The sequence below is a fragment of the Takifugu flavidus genome, chromosome 19 (assembly GCF_003711565.1).
Source record: "Takifugu flavidus isolate HTHZ2018 chromosome 19, ASM371156v2, whole genome shotgun sequence".
Taxonomy (NCBI): domain Eukaryota; kingdom Metazoa; phylum Chordata; class Actinopteri; order Tetraodontiformes; family Tetraodontidae; genus Takifugu; species Takifugu flavidus.
The window spans coordinates 8,326,556-8,337,742 of NC_079538.1; the positions used below are offsets into that span (position 1 = coordinate 8,326,556).

The 11,187-nt window shown below is 48.3% G+C and overlaps 1 protein-coding gene across 1 annotated transcript; it reads right to left on the minus strand.

Annotated features, from left to right (window-relative positions):
- Positions 1–776: 776 nt before the first annotated feature.
- Positions 777–10,730, minus strand: bmf2 (BCL2 modifying factor 2). Its single transcript, XM_057016082.1, has 4 exons — positions 10,555–10,730; positions 7,916–8,140; positions 6,717–6,949; positions 777–4,317 (listed from the first exon to the last, which is right to left on the minus strand). Exons 2-4 carry the CDS (start codon positions 8,115–8,117, stop codon positions 4,201–4,203), a joined length of 552 nt encoding a protein of 183 aa, XP_056872062.1. The 5' UTR covers positions 8,118–8,140; positions 10,555–10,730; the 3' UTR covers positions 777–4,200.
- Positions 10,731–11,187: the final 457 nt, after the last annotated feature.

The window sequence follows — 11,187 nt, forward strand, 5'->3', positions numbered from 1 at the left end:
CACAGGTGGGGGCCTTTCTGTTGCTGAACTCTCACCTCTTCTGGTTCCCTCTGCAAATGTCAAATCAAATCCTCGAGCTTAGGGCAGCTTAAGCTGTTCCAATGTTTTCTTTTGACCATTTAGATCCAAATTTTGACTTTTCCTGTCTTTTATCACTTGGAAATGGAAATGTCCCCAAGATGAAATTATAATTCGCCAGGTTTCTGATTAAAACAAAGAAAAGCCTTAGCAAATTTGTCACATTTGCTTTACTTCTTGCCTGTTTTACACCAAAATGAGCATGTAGCTTACACAAACAGAACTTTTCTGCTTTTCCTGGTTCTCTGCTGCAGCTCCAGTTGCACCCTGGTTACTGTCAGAACTCAGAGTAAGAACTCTTTACTTTGCTCTCATCGTGATGATTCGATTGAAATGAAGAAATAACTTTCTGTATCTCCCTCAACGCACAATTAAAACGAGAAGTGAATTTTTAGCAGCGGAGGGTCTGTTTAATTCTCTCACATCTAGCAAATCGATAATATCGACATCAACAGAGCTGCCTCAGAGTAAGACTTTTAACGTGTTTCTGTCAGCCTGAAGTGATTTCACCACATGGGTGGATTAATTGCATCATTAGTAAATAGAGCAGAAACATCAATTAAATTTAAAAAATAAATATATGGAGCTCGAGCTGCGTTCTGGTCAAGTTGTAGCTACAAATAAGGAGGTAATTAGAACACTGAAATGATGTGGGATGTTTTGATCTTTAAAAAGCAGAAACAAAAAATCACAAGACGTTTTAGTTGTTCATAAAGATTTAATGGAAAAAAACCAGCAATGTACCCATTTAACAACAACAGAAATTAAGAGAAATGGTAAGATTTGGAGAGCCAAGCTCTTATATACAGCATATTGCACTAGAAAAAGAACAAACGTCCCCAGTTCTCTGTTCTCTCCATCGCTCGCGTGTCCCACGCCGTCAGCGCACGCAGAGCAGTCCCAACGATGACACAGCCAAGGTTTTAACGAAACACAAAACAAACAAGAAGAAATGCTACATCTGGCCTGGGTCTCACTTCCAACCGCGCGTGAATCCTTGAGACCACTCTGAACGTAAAGAAAGCAACGCGAAGACGACGCAGACTCCCCCCGCGGGGGGTCCGAAATCAGTTTCACTGTTCAGATGGTGTATCAAAAGAGATATTGTAGTTTTCACTCCATTAAATTACATTCAAACCTTTAAGATACAGATTTTTTTTTTCCTCAGGAATGTCGGACATGCATTTTTACTCAATTTACACATATTGAGAGAAGCCCTTGAACTGAGAGTGACACAGCAGACTTGGCAAGATCCAAAATTCAAATACGCGACAGCGTTGAGTACGAGTATCATAGAAAAGCAAAGAAATACAAATTATTTTTAAAAAAAAAAAGATTTCTTCTCGTAACTGCTGTGGCTTCTTACAAAAAGATATGGAAATTGTTTTTGCTAAAAAAATGTATAAAGATAGCAACCATATCTGTCAAATTCATGTCAAATAGTTTAAAAAAACACCAATTCACAGCACTTGACAGGAAAGATGTTAATATTCATCAACAGATTGTATAAATTTGATAATAAAGACACTGAAGGTCGAACTAACTTTAAAAAAAAAAAAAGGGTGGGTGGGTGGGGGGGGGAGGTTGGTTTCAACAGTAGATGTCAACACCTCACACAGAAATAATACTGGGCACCATGGCGGCTCATTCCTCTTTCAAGCGTAAACTCGCAGCCCTGCTAGATTTCAGGTAATTAAGCACGAAGGCCTGGACGAGCCGGGCCGATCCAGCATATTACAGATCTTAAAAAAACATCAGGAGGGGAAGTTCAGCACAGGAGTAGAAAGAGAGAGCGAGAGGCGCACAGCACAGCGTACAGGTAGACGGATTTTTTTACAGTGCACAGCGTATGCAGACAGTGGTTTCTGAGAGGGGCTCGCGCGGTGGCGTTTGACGCTCGTGCAAAGGTTGGGCCTGTGCCTCGTGGACTGACGTGAGGGGCTGAACGGGACCGTGTGTGTGTGTGTGTGTGTTTTGTCTGTGGAGAGATCGGCAGCGGGAGCGTGAGCGATGGCTTTGGGTCGCTGCGCCACGCGCCGGTGATGGCGCGGCGACGTCTCTCGCTCACAAGGCACATTATGCTAGCATGATTGTCTGGAGTTCGTCTGCAGGCTCACACCGATTCGTGCGAAAATGCACGAGGCACGCGGCTTCAGTCCAACCTCCGTGCACGTAAAGGCGACAAACACGACTGGATGCAAGCCGACACTGAGAAGAGAAGAACTGCACACACTGAGACAGCATCTATACAGTAGCTCCGAGCAAATATACACAATAAATTAGAATAAATTACTCAAAAGAAAACAAACATACATGTTCGTAGCGGTAACAGGGAATGGGGGTGGGCATGGGTGGATGGGGGGGGGCAAAGCTTTGGACTGAAGAGTGTCACATCTGTCTGGCTCAGCGTTCAGTGTTTGCAGGAAACAAACTTGTTTAAGCTTCTTCATTACGGGGGGGTGGGGGGGGGGACTCCTAACTGTAACACACAGCTGCGTCGATATCTGGGGGAAAACGCGAGGGAAATGGGAAATTGGGCACCGCCACCTACTGCATCCTTCAAAGGCTAGCCTCCGAGCTCGGGGGCAACAGGCAGTTAGCATGCTCATTATCTATTCCCCGAAGAGAACGCCAAAAAAAAAGGGAGGAGAATAAAACCCATCAGTGTCTTCAAAGTCTCGTATCAGGAATCCACAACAGACTGAAAAAATACATCGTATGAAGTGAATTTAACATCTCGTTTAGAGTCCGTAAAGACACGTTTGTCCGTGAACCTCAACGTTAACAAACAGTGGCTGCGTCGTCGCAAAAAAAAAAGAAGAAAAAATGCTAACGTAGCAGTTGGTGCTGTAGCAAAACGTGTCAGTGTGATTAGTAAAAACATCTTTTAACTGTACAGAAGCTGTTTTTACAACAAGGTACCACCGGCAGTCTGGAGGAAAAGCGGATTGAATCAGTGCTGATTTAAATTTACATCTGAACGGGAGTGAAATCAAATAAAAATGCATCTCTGTGACCCAAACGGTGAACACGGCCGTGTTCTGGGACGCGGTCCCATGGCGATTTGACCGCAGACGCGACGGCTCCCCCAAGCGCCTCGCTCCTTCCCGTCCTTCCACCGGCTGGAGTATTGCTCAGCCCCGAAATCTGCTGGCGCTGTCGGCGTCCGACCCGCAACGCAGCAAGAGGGCGAAAGTGGCGATTGTCGATCCGGCCAGAGTCCAGACGCTTCCGAGGCGCCGCGGAGCGGCCGGGATGTCTGCCCGAAGGCTTTCAGCGCTGTGATTGTTCTCCAGATTCCCTGATCTCACAAAAAAATCTCACAAAAAGACTTTTTTTTTGTGCTTGTTTGGCTTTAAAAGTACTGCAGGTTTTAGAAAACAGTAAGCCCTCACCCCTACATACGTATGATGGGCAGCTGAAAGTGCAATCACCATTCAAGTATGTACGATTCACACAGTGGGGTGTAACTGGAGACGGGGCCCGATCATGAGTGTCACGGGGTGACGGCAGCGTCCCTGACGGACGGCCCTTTTCAACCTCGCCAGTGTGGGACATTAGAAAATAAGTATAACTGTGGTTTTCACCTAAAATTAGACCTTCGCCTCAAGTCCTCGAGGTTCTGACTCAGTAACTCCAGCGCGGAAATGTTCGCGTCCACCGTTTGTCGGCAGAAAAGCGGCCTAATGGTTAAATATTAATCTCTTTATCTCTGCGATTTTGTTGTTTGCTTTTCCACTTGCAAACGTCAAAGTGTGGCGGGAGAGAATAAGGCATTCCCTGGACTGATGGAGGTCCTTCAAGGCTTGAAAGAGCAAATAAAAAGCGATTTTACTGTACAAAATAGGCGATCTTACAAATATTTTTGAAAATATCTCTTTCAAACGCAATGGCTCCTTCTTGAAAAGGAAAGGAAAAAAAAAAAAACTCAAACGGAACAAAACGATTCGCGGGTCTCCGTCCAGCGGTGACCACTGTGTTCTTCATCCTGTCTTCTTATTCATTCCAAAATAAACAAAAAGTCCAAACCCGTGTTCCATCATACAGTGCCATCTCTTAAAGTCCGCTCCCCTGGGGGTGGGCCTGGGGTTGTGGGGGGGCAGGGAGCGGCGGGGAGTCCCTTCACCTCTGCTCTCCCCTCGGCTGAGGGAACAGGGCCTCTCTCGGAAAGAGGAAGTCAAAGAGGGCCACGGTGAGGCGCATCCAGGCCGGCAGGTTCTGTCTGTGGTGCCTGAGGACCTGCAGGAAGACAACAGACAGAGAGATCCGCGTCAGTCACGGCCCGTGTCGGCGTTCCGAAGCCCTCCCTGATTATCAGGTTCGATGGCGAGCTGTGGTGAAGCTCAGAGCCGAGGCCACGACCAGGGAGACGGGCTGTTTCCGTGTCCGGAACACAATGCGGTGTTCCGGCTGGATCTTGTTGTACGGGGATGTGACCTGTTCTGGGGTTACTGCCATAGAGAGTGTGAACGGGGAAAAGTTGATTAAAAAATGAAAACGAGCAGAAGAGAAGAGGTTAGGAGGCGTTTTGACGCCCTCGCTCTTCTGTCTGGCTCCTCCCCCAGGTTACAGACGCTGTTCTCGGGAACCTCAAAGAGGAACGTTTTCAGCCCAGTTTCATCACGGCCTCCGAATCATTACCACAAACGCGGCTGAGGGACCGCAGACCGCCCCTCCCGCCGAGCTGCCTCCGCTCGCCTCTGTCCCGTGGAGCTCGCGTGGACTACAGACGGGTAAAGAAGCCCCCCCCCGATCCTGCACGGTTTCTGCCCTCGGCGCCGCTGTTGCAGGCCGTTGCGTAAGCATTCTTCTTACCGTCCCTCGCCCCGATCGCTCCCTCTCTCCCCGTCTCCCTACCAGCCTGGTAATCAGTCTGCTACGGGCTATTTGAAGCCTATTTGAACGCACATTCCGATTGAACAGAACAGACGCCGTTAAGTGTAACTCTAATTGCCTTTAATTGCCTTAATTCCACACTGCTGAGCTTATTTAACTCTCATCCTTCCAACACATTTAAAATGCAGGGACGGCTCCTCCGGAGCCCCCAGATATGAGCTGGCGCCAGAAACTTTTAATCAGAAATATCATTATAGTTGCAATTAAATCGTATTTTGATTCGGTGCAACCAAGTTTTAAAACACTTCTTTGATCCACATTAAGCCTTTAGCGCTCGAAGTTGATAGTTCACTTATTCCAACCAAAAAATATGCGACGTTAACATGAGAAGTACATCAAACTGTGACAGCCAGAACCTTCAGAGGAGATTAAGCTTTCAATAAAGGTTCCCAAAAAAGGAGTTTTATTTATTTAGTGTATATCTAATGGGATGGAAGGAACCACAGGGTGACAAGCTTGAATTGAAAAGACACACACACACACACGTGCAGCCGAACTTCTCCTTGAAGAAGGTGGTAAGTTCTGGCAGTTGCCACAGAGACAACGAGGAGAACGCGGACTGGCGGAGAGAGATCAGCAGTTTCCCTCACAGCGCAACGGCGCTTGGAATCAAACTCGACTCCAGTGTGGGAAGCAGAAAGAAGAAGAATTTTTAAAAAAAGCAGCCCAAAAAAAAAAAAAAGTGTTTGCTCTAATTTGCTTGTCAGAGTTGCACACGTGGTCCAAAACACGAACGCACAGACGCGCTGAGGCAGTCAGCGGGACAACAGCGGTATTGTGGGTAGCCGTGAGTCAGGCTCTATTTTTAGACGGGTGTATAAACAGGCGGCCAAGTCTACCCAGACACAGCCGCGCGTCTCACTCCTGTTCCTGACTGTCATCTCACTCGCTCCTCCACTCTTTGTCAGAACTTGTGTCACTTTCTTCCTTTTCGAATTTCTCCACTTTTCTACCCACAACAACCCGCTCGTGTGTAAAACCACTCCTGTGTATTTGTAACTTATTAACTAAAGTGAACTCTCGGTCCGACCAGTAACTGCAGCAAAAAGAGACACACTGCCTCTCTTACACACAGGCACACACACACACACAATCTGTGTGCGTGACATGAAAAATGGCTGCGCTGTTTCTGTTTGTTTGCCGGAGAGAGGCATGTGTGCGACTGTTCCCTCAGGGGCTTTGTGTGTGTGTGTGTGTGTGTGTGTGTGTGTGTGTGTGTGTGTATGTGTGTGTGTGTGTGTGTGAGCCACCACGTTTGCCCCATCATCACTGGAGGTGTCTCAGTCCCAGACTGCTCCACGCTTCGAGGCGTGTGTACGGTTTCAGTGAGACATTTTTCCACTTCCAGAGAAAGGAGCCATGGCTGCTAGTGTGACCTAGCTTAGCTGGTACAACCTGTGGCCCTACACCCCGACAGACGCCCTTTTCAAAGGGCTTTAAACTCACTCACAGTCAGTAAATGGAGAATACATTTGACCCCCCCCCCCCCCCCCCCGACCTCTACTTTTCCAATATTTAAACTAGATCAACAGTTCCTGCTGCTAGTGGAAAACAAGTGCTAACCTGTGAGAAAACATTTATCTGACTGTTTTAGGGGTTGGGACTATTCTATCCAAACATGACGTTGGTTTATTTCCAGTCCAGCTGACTGTCTTCATGGAGGGAGTAGAAGTACATTTGTTTTGAGAAAGCTGTTGTGTTTTTCTTGAGGAGTCTGTTCGATGTGTGGGAGTGAAACCTACCATTTCCACGTGGTCCTGCTGAAACTTGTCTCCGATCTCCCGAAGCTTACGACCAATTTGCACCTCCACGCTCATCCCTGCCTGCTCTGCCGGCCCCTCCGCCAACCTGTCATCCTCTTGCCCTCTGCCCCCCTCCTCCTCCGCCTCCTCCTCCCCTTCCTCCTGATCAATCTCTCCCCGGTCCTCCATGTGCTCAAACTGAGCGGGGAAATGCGGCCGTAATCCGGCGTTCCCTGCAAGGAAGACAACATCACGTTTATTAAAACCCTCATCCCTTATCTCCCCAAAACACGACGCCGCCGCCAGAGCGGGATGCTAACTGATACTCGCTCATTAAAGAAAACCCCTCGACAGCGTTAAGCTCAGCTGCGTCTACAGCACATGTGCTGCTGTGCCGCTTTCTGAAACACATACGGGGATGTTCAGGTAGACGAAGAACTACCACTCCAGCTACAAGTCGGGAGTGTGTGTGTGTGGGGGGGGGGGGGGGATGGGGCAGTGACTTGCAAGACTCCTAGAGCTTATTGAGCCAACAGTGAACCGCAATCTTTCTGTGCCACTTGAGTTTACTCTGCTTTCTGCGTGTGCTCCTGTTGTCATGCTACACGCTGGGAAAACAACAGTTTTATGGCGCGGTGTGTGCAGAACGCTTCAGCGTGCTGCCTCACAGTGACGTTTTCTGGATTAATGACTTTAAAGCCAGAACAATGCGGGCCTCACACACCGTTAACGGGTCCGTATATCAACAACATTCTTTGACTGCTACTGAATGCAACTTGAGTGATGTCACACTAATCTGATTAGAACCTGGATATCAACATTTCAATTTAATCTGAGGGGACTCGGGTACGAGGATTGTGGTGCCGATTGAGGGTTTTTTATAGAGGAATCTTGATACAAAATGAGAACTGGCTGAGCTCTCAGCAGGCAGATTAAAGGGACTCAAACAGGGAAGCCCCGTTAGAAGAAAAGTTGGTTAACTAGAAGGAAAAAAAGAACAGAAGTTTGTATAAAAGAGCAAGAAGAATGAAAACACAAGTCGCTGATCCGATCTGACGCTCAAATCAGACTGACAGTTTTAATCACTCCTGTCTTTGAGGATGGTTCCCAATTAGCATTTCAGCAGATAAAAGAGCGACTAATTGTGTTATGGTGCGATTAAACCTAACCGAACGATGAAAGGTTCCATTCCTCCTCACCTTGAAAGGGTACGCGAGGCTGCCAGTGCAGGGCGCAGGACGGCCTGCTGGTGCTGATGCTGTTGTGGCTCTGTGATGTCGGCCCGACGGCGAGGGCCTGTCCAGCCATCTGTGTGGCCCGGTCTTCGTATTTGATGTCCCGAAAGGGAGTTCCCCAAAGCTGCGAGATAGGCCGTGACATGTCCTCCTCCTCATCATCCATCCGACGCTTCAGCGGCAAAGTCCCTGGAGGGGGGGGGGAGGACAGCACTTTCAAACAGGCTGAGCTGACAAACACAGGACAAGTGTAGTGCGTTTTGGCAGTGTAAATATGACACGCACTGCCTGGGATGACTCATATCCGAGTGATCACATGGTTCAGAGATCATTTGGGTGTGATTTTTTTTATGATTAAATAAAAACTGTCAACCAGCATCTGGCTCTGAGTGGAAACTTTGCCTCCTGCGGACAGAAAACCATCTTCTTCCGTCTGTTTAAGAGGGAATCGAACGATACTGTGCATTGGCTTGTGACGTCATCGTGAAAACAAACAGGTTAAGATGCCCCAGATAGAGCCAGATATGCCCCCACCGGGCTCTATCGGGATAGAAAGACAGGTCATTAAGCTTCGAGAGGCCTTCTCTATCTAAGGTTATTATCTTTTATGGTAATTTAATGAGCAGATAAGTCAATTGGAGCCCCCTTTTGTACAGGCATCCAGTAGATGGTTAAAAAATTCTTCACCAAATTTGCCACCTTGCTGGGGGAAATCTAGCCAAGCTTGTCCTGAAAACATGCCAAATTATGCGCGGGCGCCAAGAAAAGGCCTCCTATCCCCGACAACTACCTTAATCTGCAACAGTGTGCTGCAGAGTGCAGTCAGGAGATTAGTTCCCCCTCTTCAACAGTAAGACTTGTGCTCATTGTTCAGCCTCTCCAGCAGCAGCAGAATCACTAGATAGCTGCTTGCCTATGCTATTAATACACACACACGCGTGCGCGCACACGCTCAGAACAGCCGGTGTGTCAGTGAAACCTCAGTGAAACCAAACTTCTGGCTAGACTGTCATGTGCTGCGTGCAGCCGCCTTTTCATGAGGGAGATAACGAGTTTCGCTCCATCCTCAACGGTGCCTGCTGAACACAAACACTCACGCCTGCTTCCTCCTTGGCCCCCTGCCACCATCTGAACTACTGTTTTGTCCTTTTTTTGTTGCCCATCTTAACCATTTCTTGGGTTGGTGGAGACAAACAAGTCGGGCTGACTGGCAAATGCACGAGGCGAAACTGGATATACTGGTATTGTGTTTAACGAGTGGAGCGGCCCCAGTCACGGATCTCTTTACATGATGTCATATCATGTGGAGTCGAGGAACAGGCTACATGTGGAAAAACATTGCATGATTCATCAGGGTGTTTTATTGGTGCAATGATTATGTCTTAGAGTTGGACCGTCTTTCAATGTAAACAAGGCTAAATCAAAAGCCTCCATTGCTGGGAGGGAAATTAGAGCGTGCACGCCGATGCACGCAACATTGGAATGGATGAAAATTAACTACCCCACTTTGACTCAAGTGGACTTGGGTTTCAGAGACAGCCAAAGCCCCGTCTTGAGTGTCTAGTGACAGACATCAGAGGTCTGTGGAGATAACCACGGTGTCAGACACGTTAGAAAACACAGACAGGGAGACAAAGAGGGAGACAAAACACACTCATTCACACTGCCTGGGGCACCGGAGAGGCCTGGCAGCCACCACAGCCCAGGTCAGAGACTCGGAGCTGCAGGAGAGTGTGGCTCCCTCTGCTGCACAATCTGTGCACCGCGCCCGCTGCGGGATGGGGAGGTTACGCACGCAAGGTGAGCGCAGCGCCTCGCTGTCCTCCAGACACTTAAAACCCCCGCGCAAAGGAGGGAGACGAAGTGCCTGAAAACAACAGTCGCGCACTTGCAACCACGTAGAAAACAGTCGCAGGGTTGGGCGCGGGGCTCTCGGAGGATCAGCGGCGATGTTGGGCATCTTTACCCGCATGAAGAGCGCGATGCCCCGGGCAGCGGTGCGCTCATCGCCGCGGATACCAAATTAAAAAAACAAGGGGCAAATATGCCCATGTGACGAAGAAACAGACGACGCCAAAGATATATAAAATAAAGAGACTTTAAAATTCGACTTTTAAAAAAAAACAACAAAAAAAAACTCAACTTCGACTGGAATCAACGTTTTAACCACATTTAAGACACTATTAATGTGGCTACCGCAACCTCCCTTCACACCTTCTCAACCCTTCGAAGCTTGATAATAAAGCCCGAAACCAAAAATAACACAAAACACGCTGCCTGTTTTATTATGAAAACAGTGCCAGCGCGCCACGATCATCTCCAACAACATTAAAACCCAAACCCGGCAGCGTCTTACTACCAAACCGGGACTCGACAACTCGCAAGTGGCTATTTTCCCACTTCACCTGCCGGGGAGAACGGGAGAAAATCCCCATTTTGACAAACATCAACGCCTGGCCCCAGTCCTCCGTGCGCCGCCGTGCGCTCCGGTCCGCTACAGCGCGTCCCTGCCCGGGCATGCCCGGCACATTTGTTGACAAACTCCCGCGGAACGCGCCTGAAGACGCCTCCGCTTTTACTTCCCAAAACACGGCTTCACTCACCGCCAGCGAACGCGTTTTCCGTCGTGACCGGTGGTATCTTGACAACTTGCCGTTTCCTTGCTTCTGTCCCTCTGGCTGCGCTGGTGCGGCTCGTATCCCTCTTTGCATTACAACCGTCGTGGATGTTTGCTGACTTGTGAGCGCTTATGAGGGAGGGTGGACGTGTTTTTTTTTCCTAACCACGGTCACAACGGTCTGGGACCCACCCCCTCTGGTTCGGCGTCAAAGGAACAGTCAGCAGCGCAGGCTTGGGTTGAAATGTATGAAATGTTTAAGAGCCATTTCTGCAGATGGCGGTGGGGGAGAAAAATCTTGCATTTTTACACCGTCTGATTAAGTAAAAAACAAACAAACACACACACACTAAGTCGGCTGCTTTCTGTTTTCAACGTGCATGATATGTGCATGATCTCCTTGCGCGTTTTGGGGGAATAATTGCGATCAGTTTGATGCAGAATTCGGAAATGTTGTTAAATTTGGCGTCATACGAGAAATTCGAATCAACAAAATTACAAACGCAGAGTTGTTTGGATGCCCATAAAAACGATAATAAGCGCTGGCCCTTTAAGAGATTAGCCCTTCTCCAGCATAAGCTGGTGACACGCTGCGGACCAATCGCAGGCTTTGTTATGG

Bases quoted from the DNA above. Each gene is read 5' to 3' on its own strand.
- bmf2 (XM_057016082.1), bottom strand. From the start codon at position 8,117: ATGGATGATGAGGAGGAGGACATGTCACGGCCTATCTCGCAGCTTTGG. The intron at 6,950-7,915 runs GTGAGGAGGAAT...TCTTCCTTGCAG, and splicing joins GCCTCGCGTACCCTTTCAAG to GGAACGCCGGATTACGGCCG. The intron at 4,318-6,716 runs GTAGGTTTCACT...GTCTTCCTGCAG, and splicing joins AGCAGGACCACGTGGAAATG to GTCCTCAGGCACCACAGACA.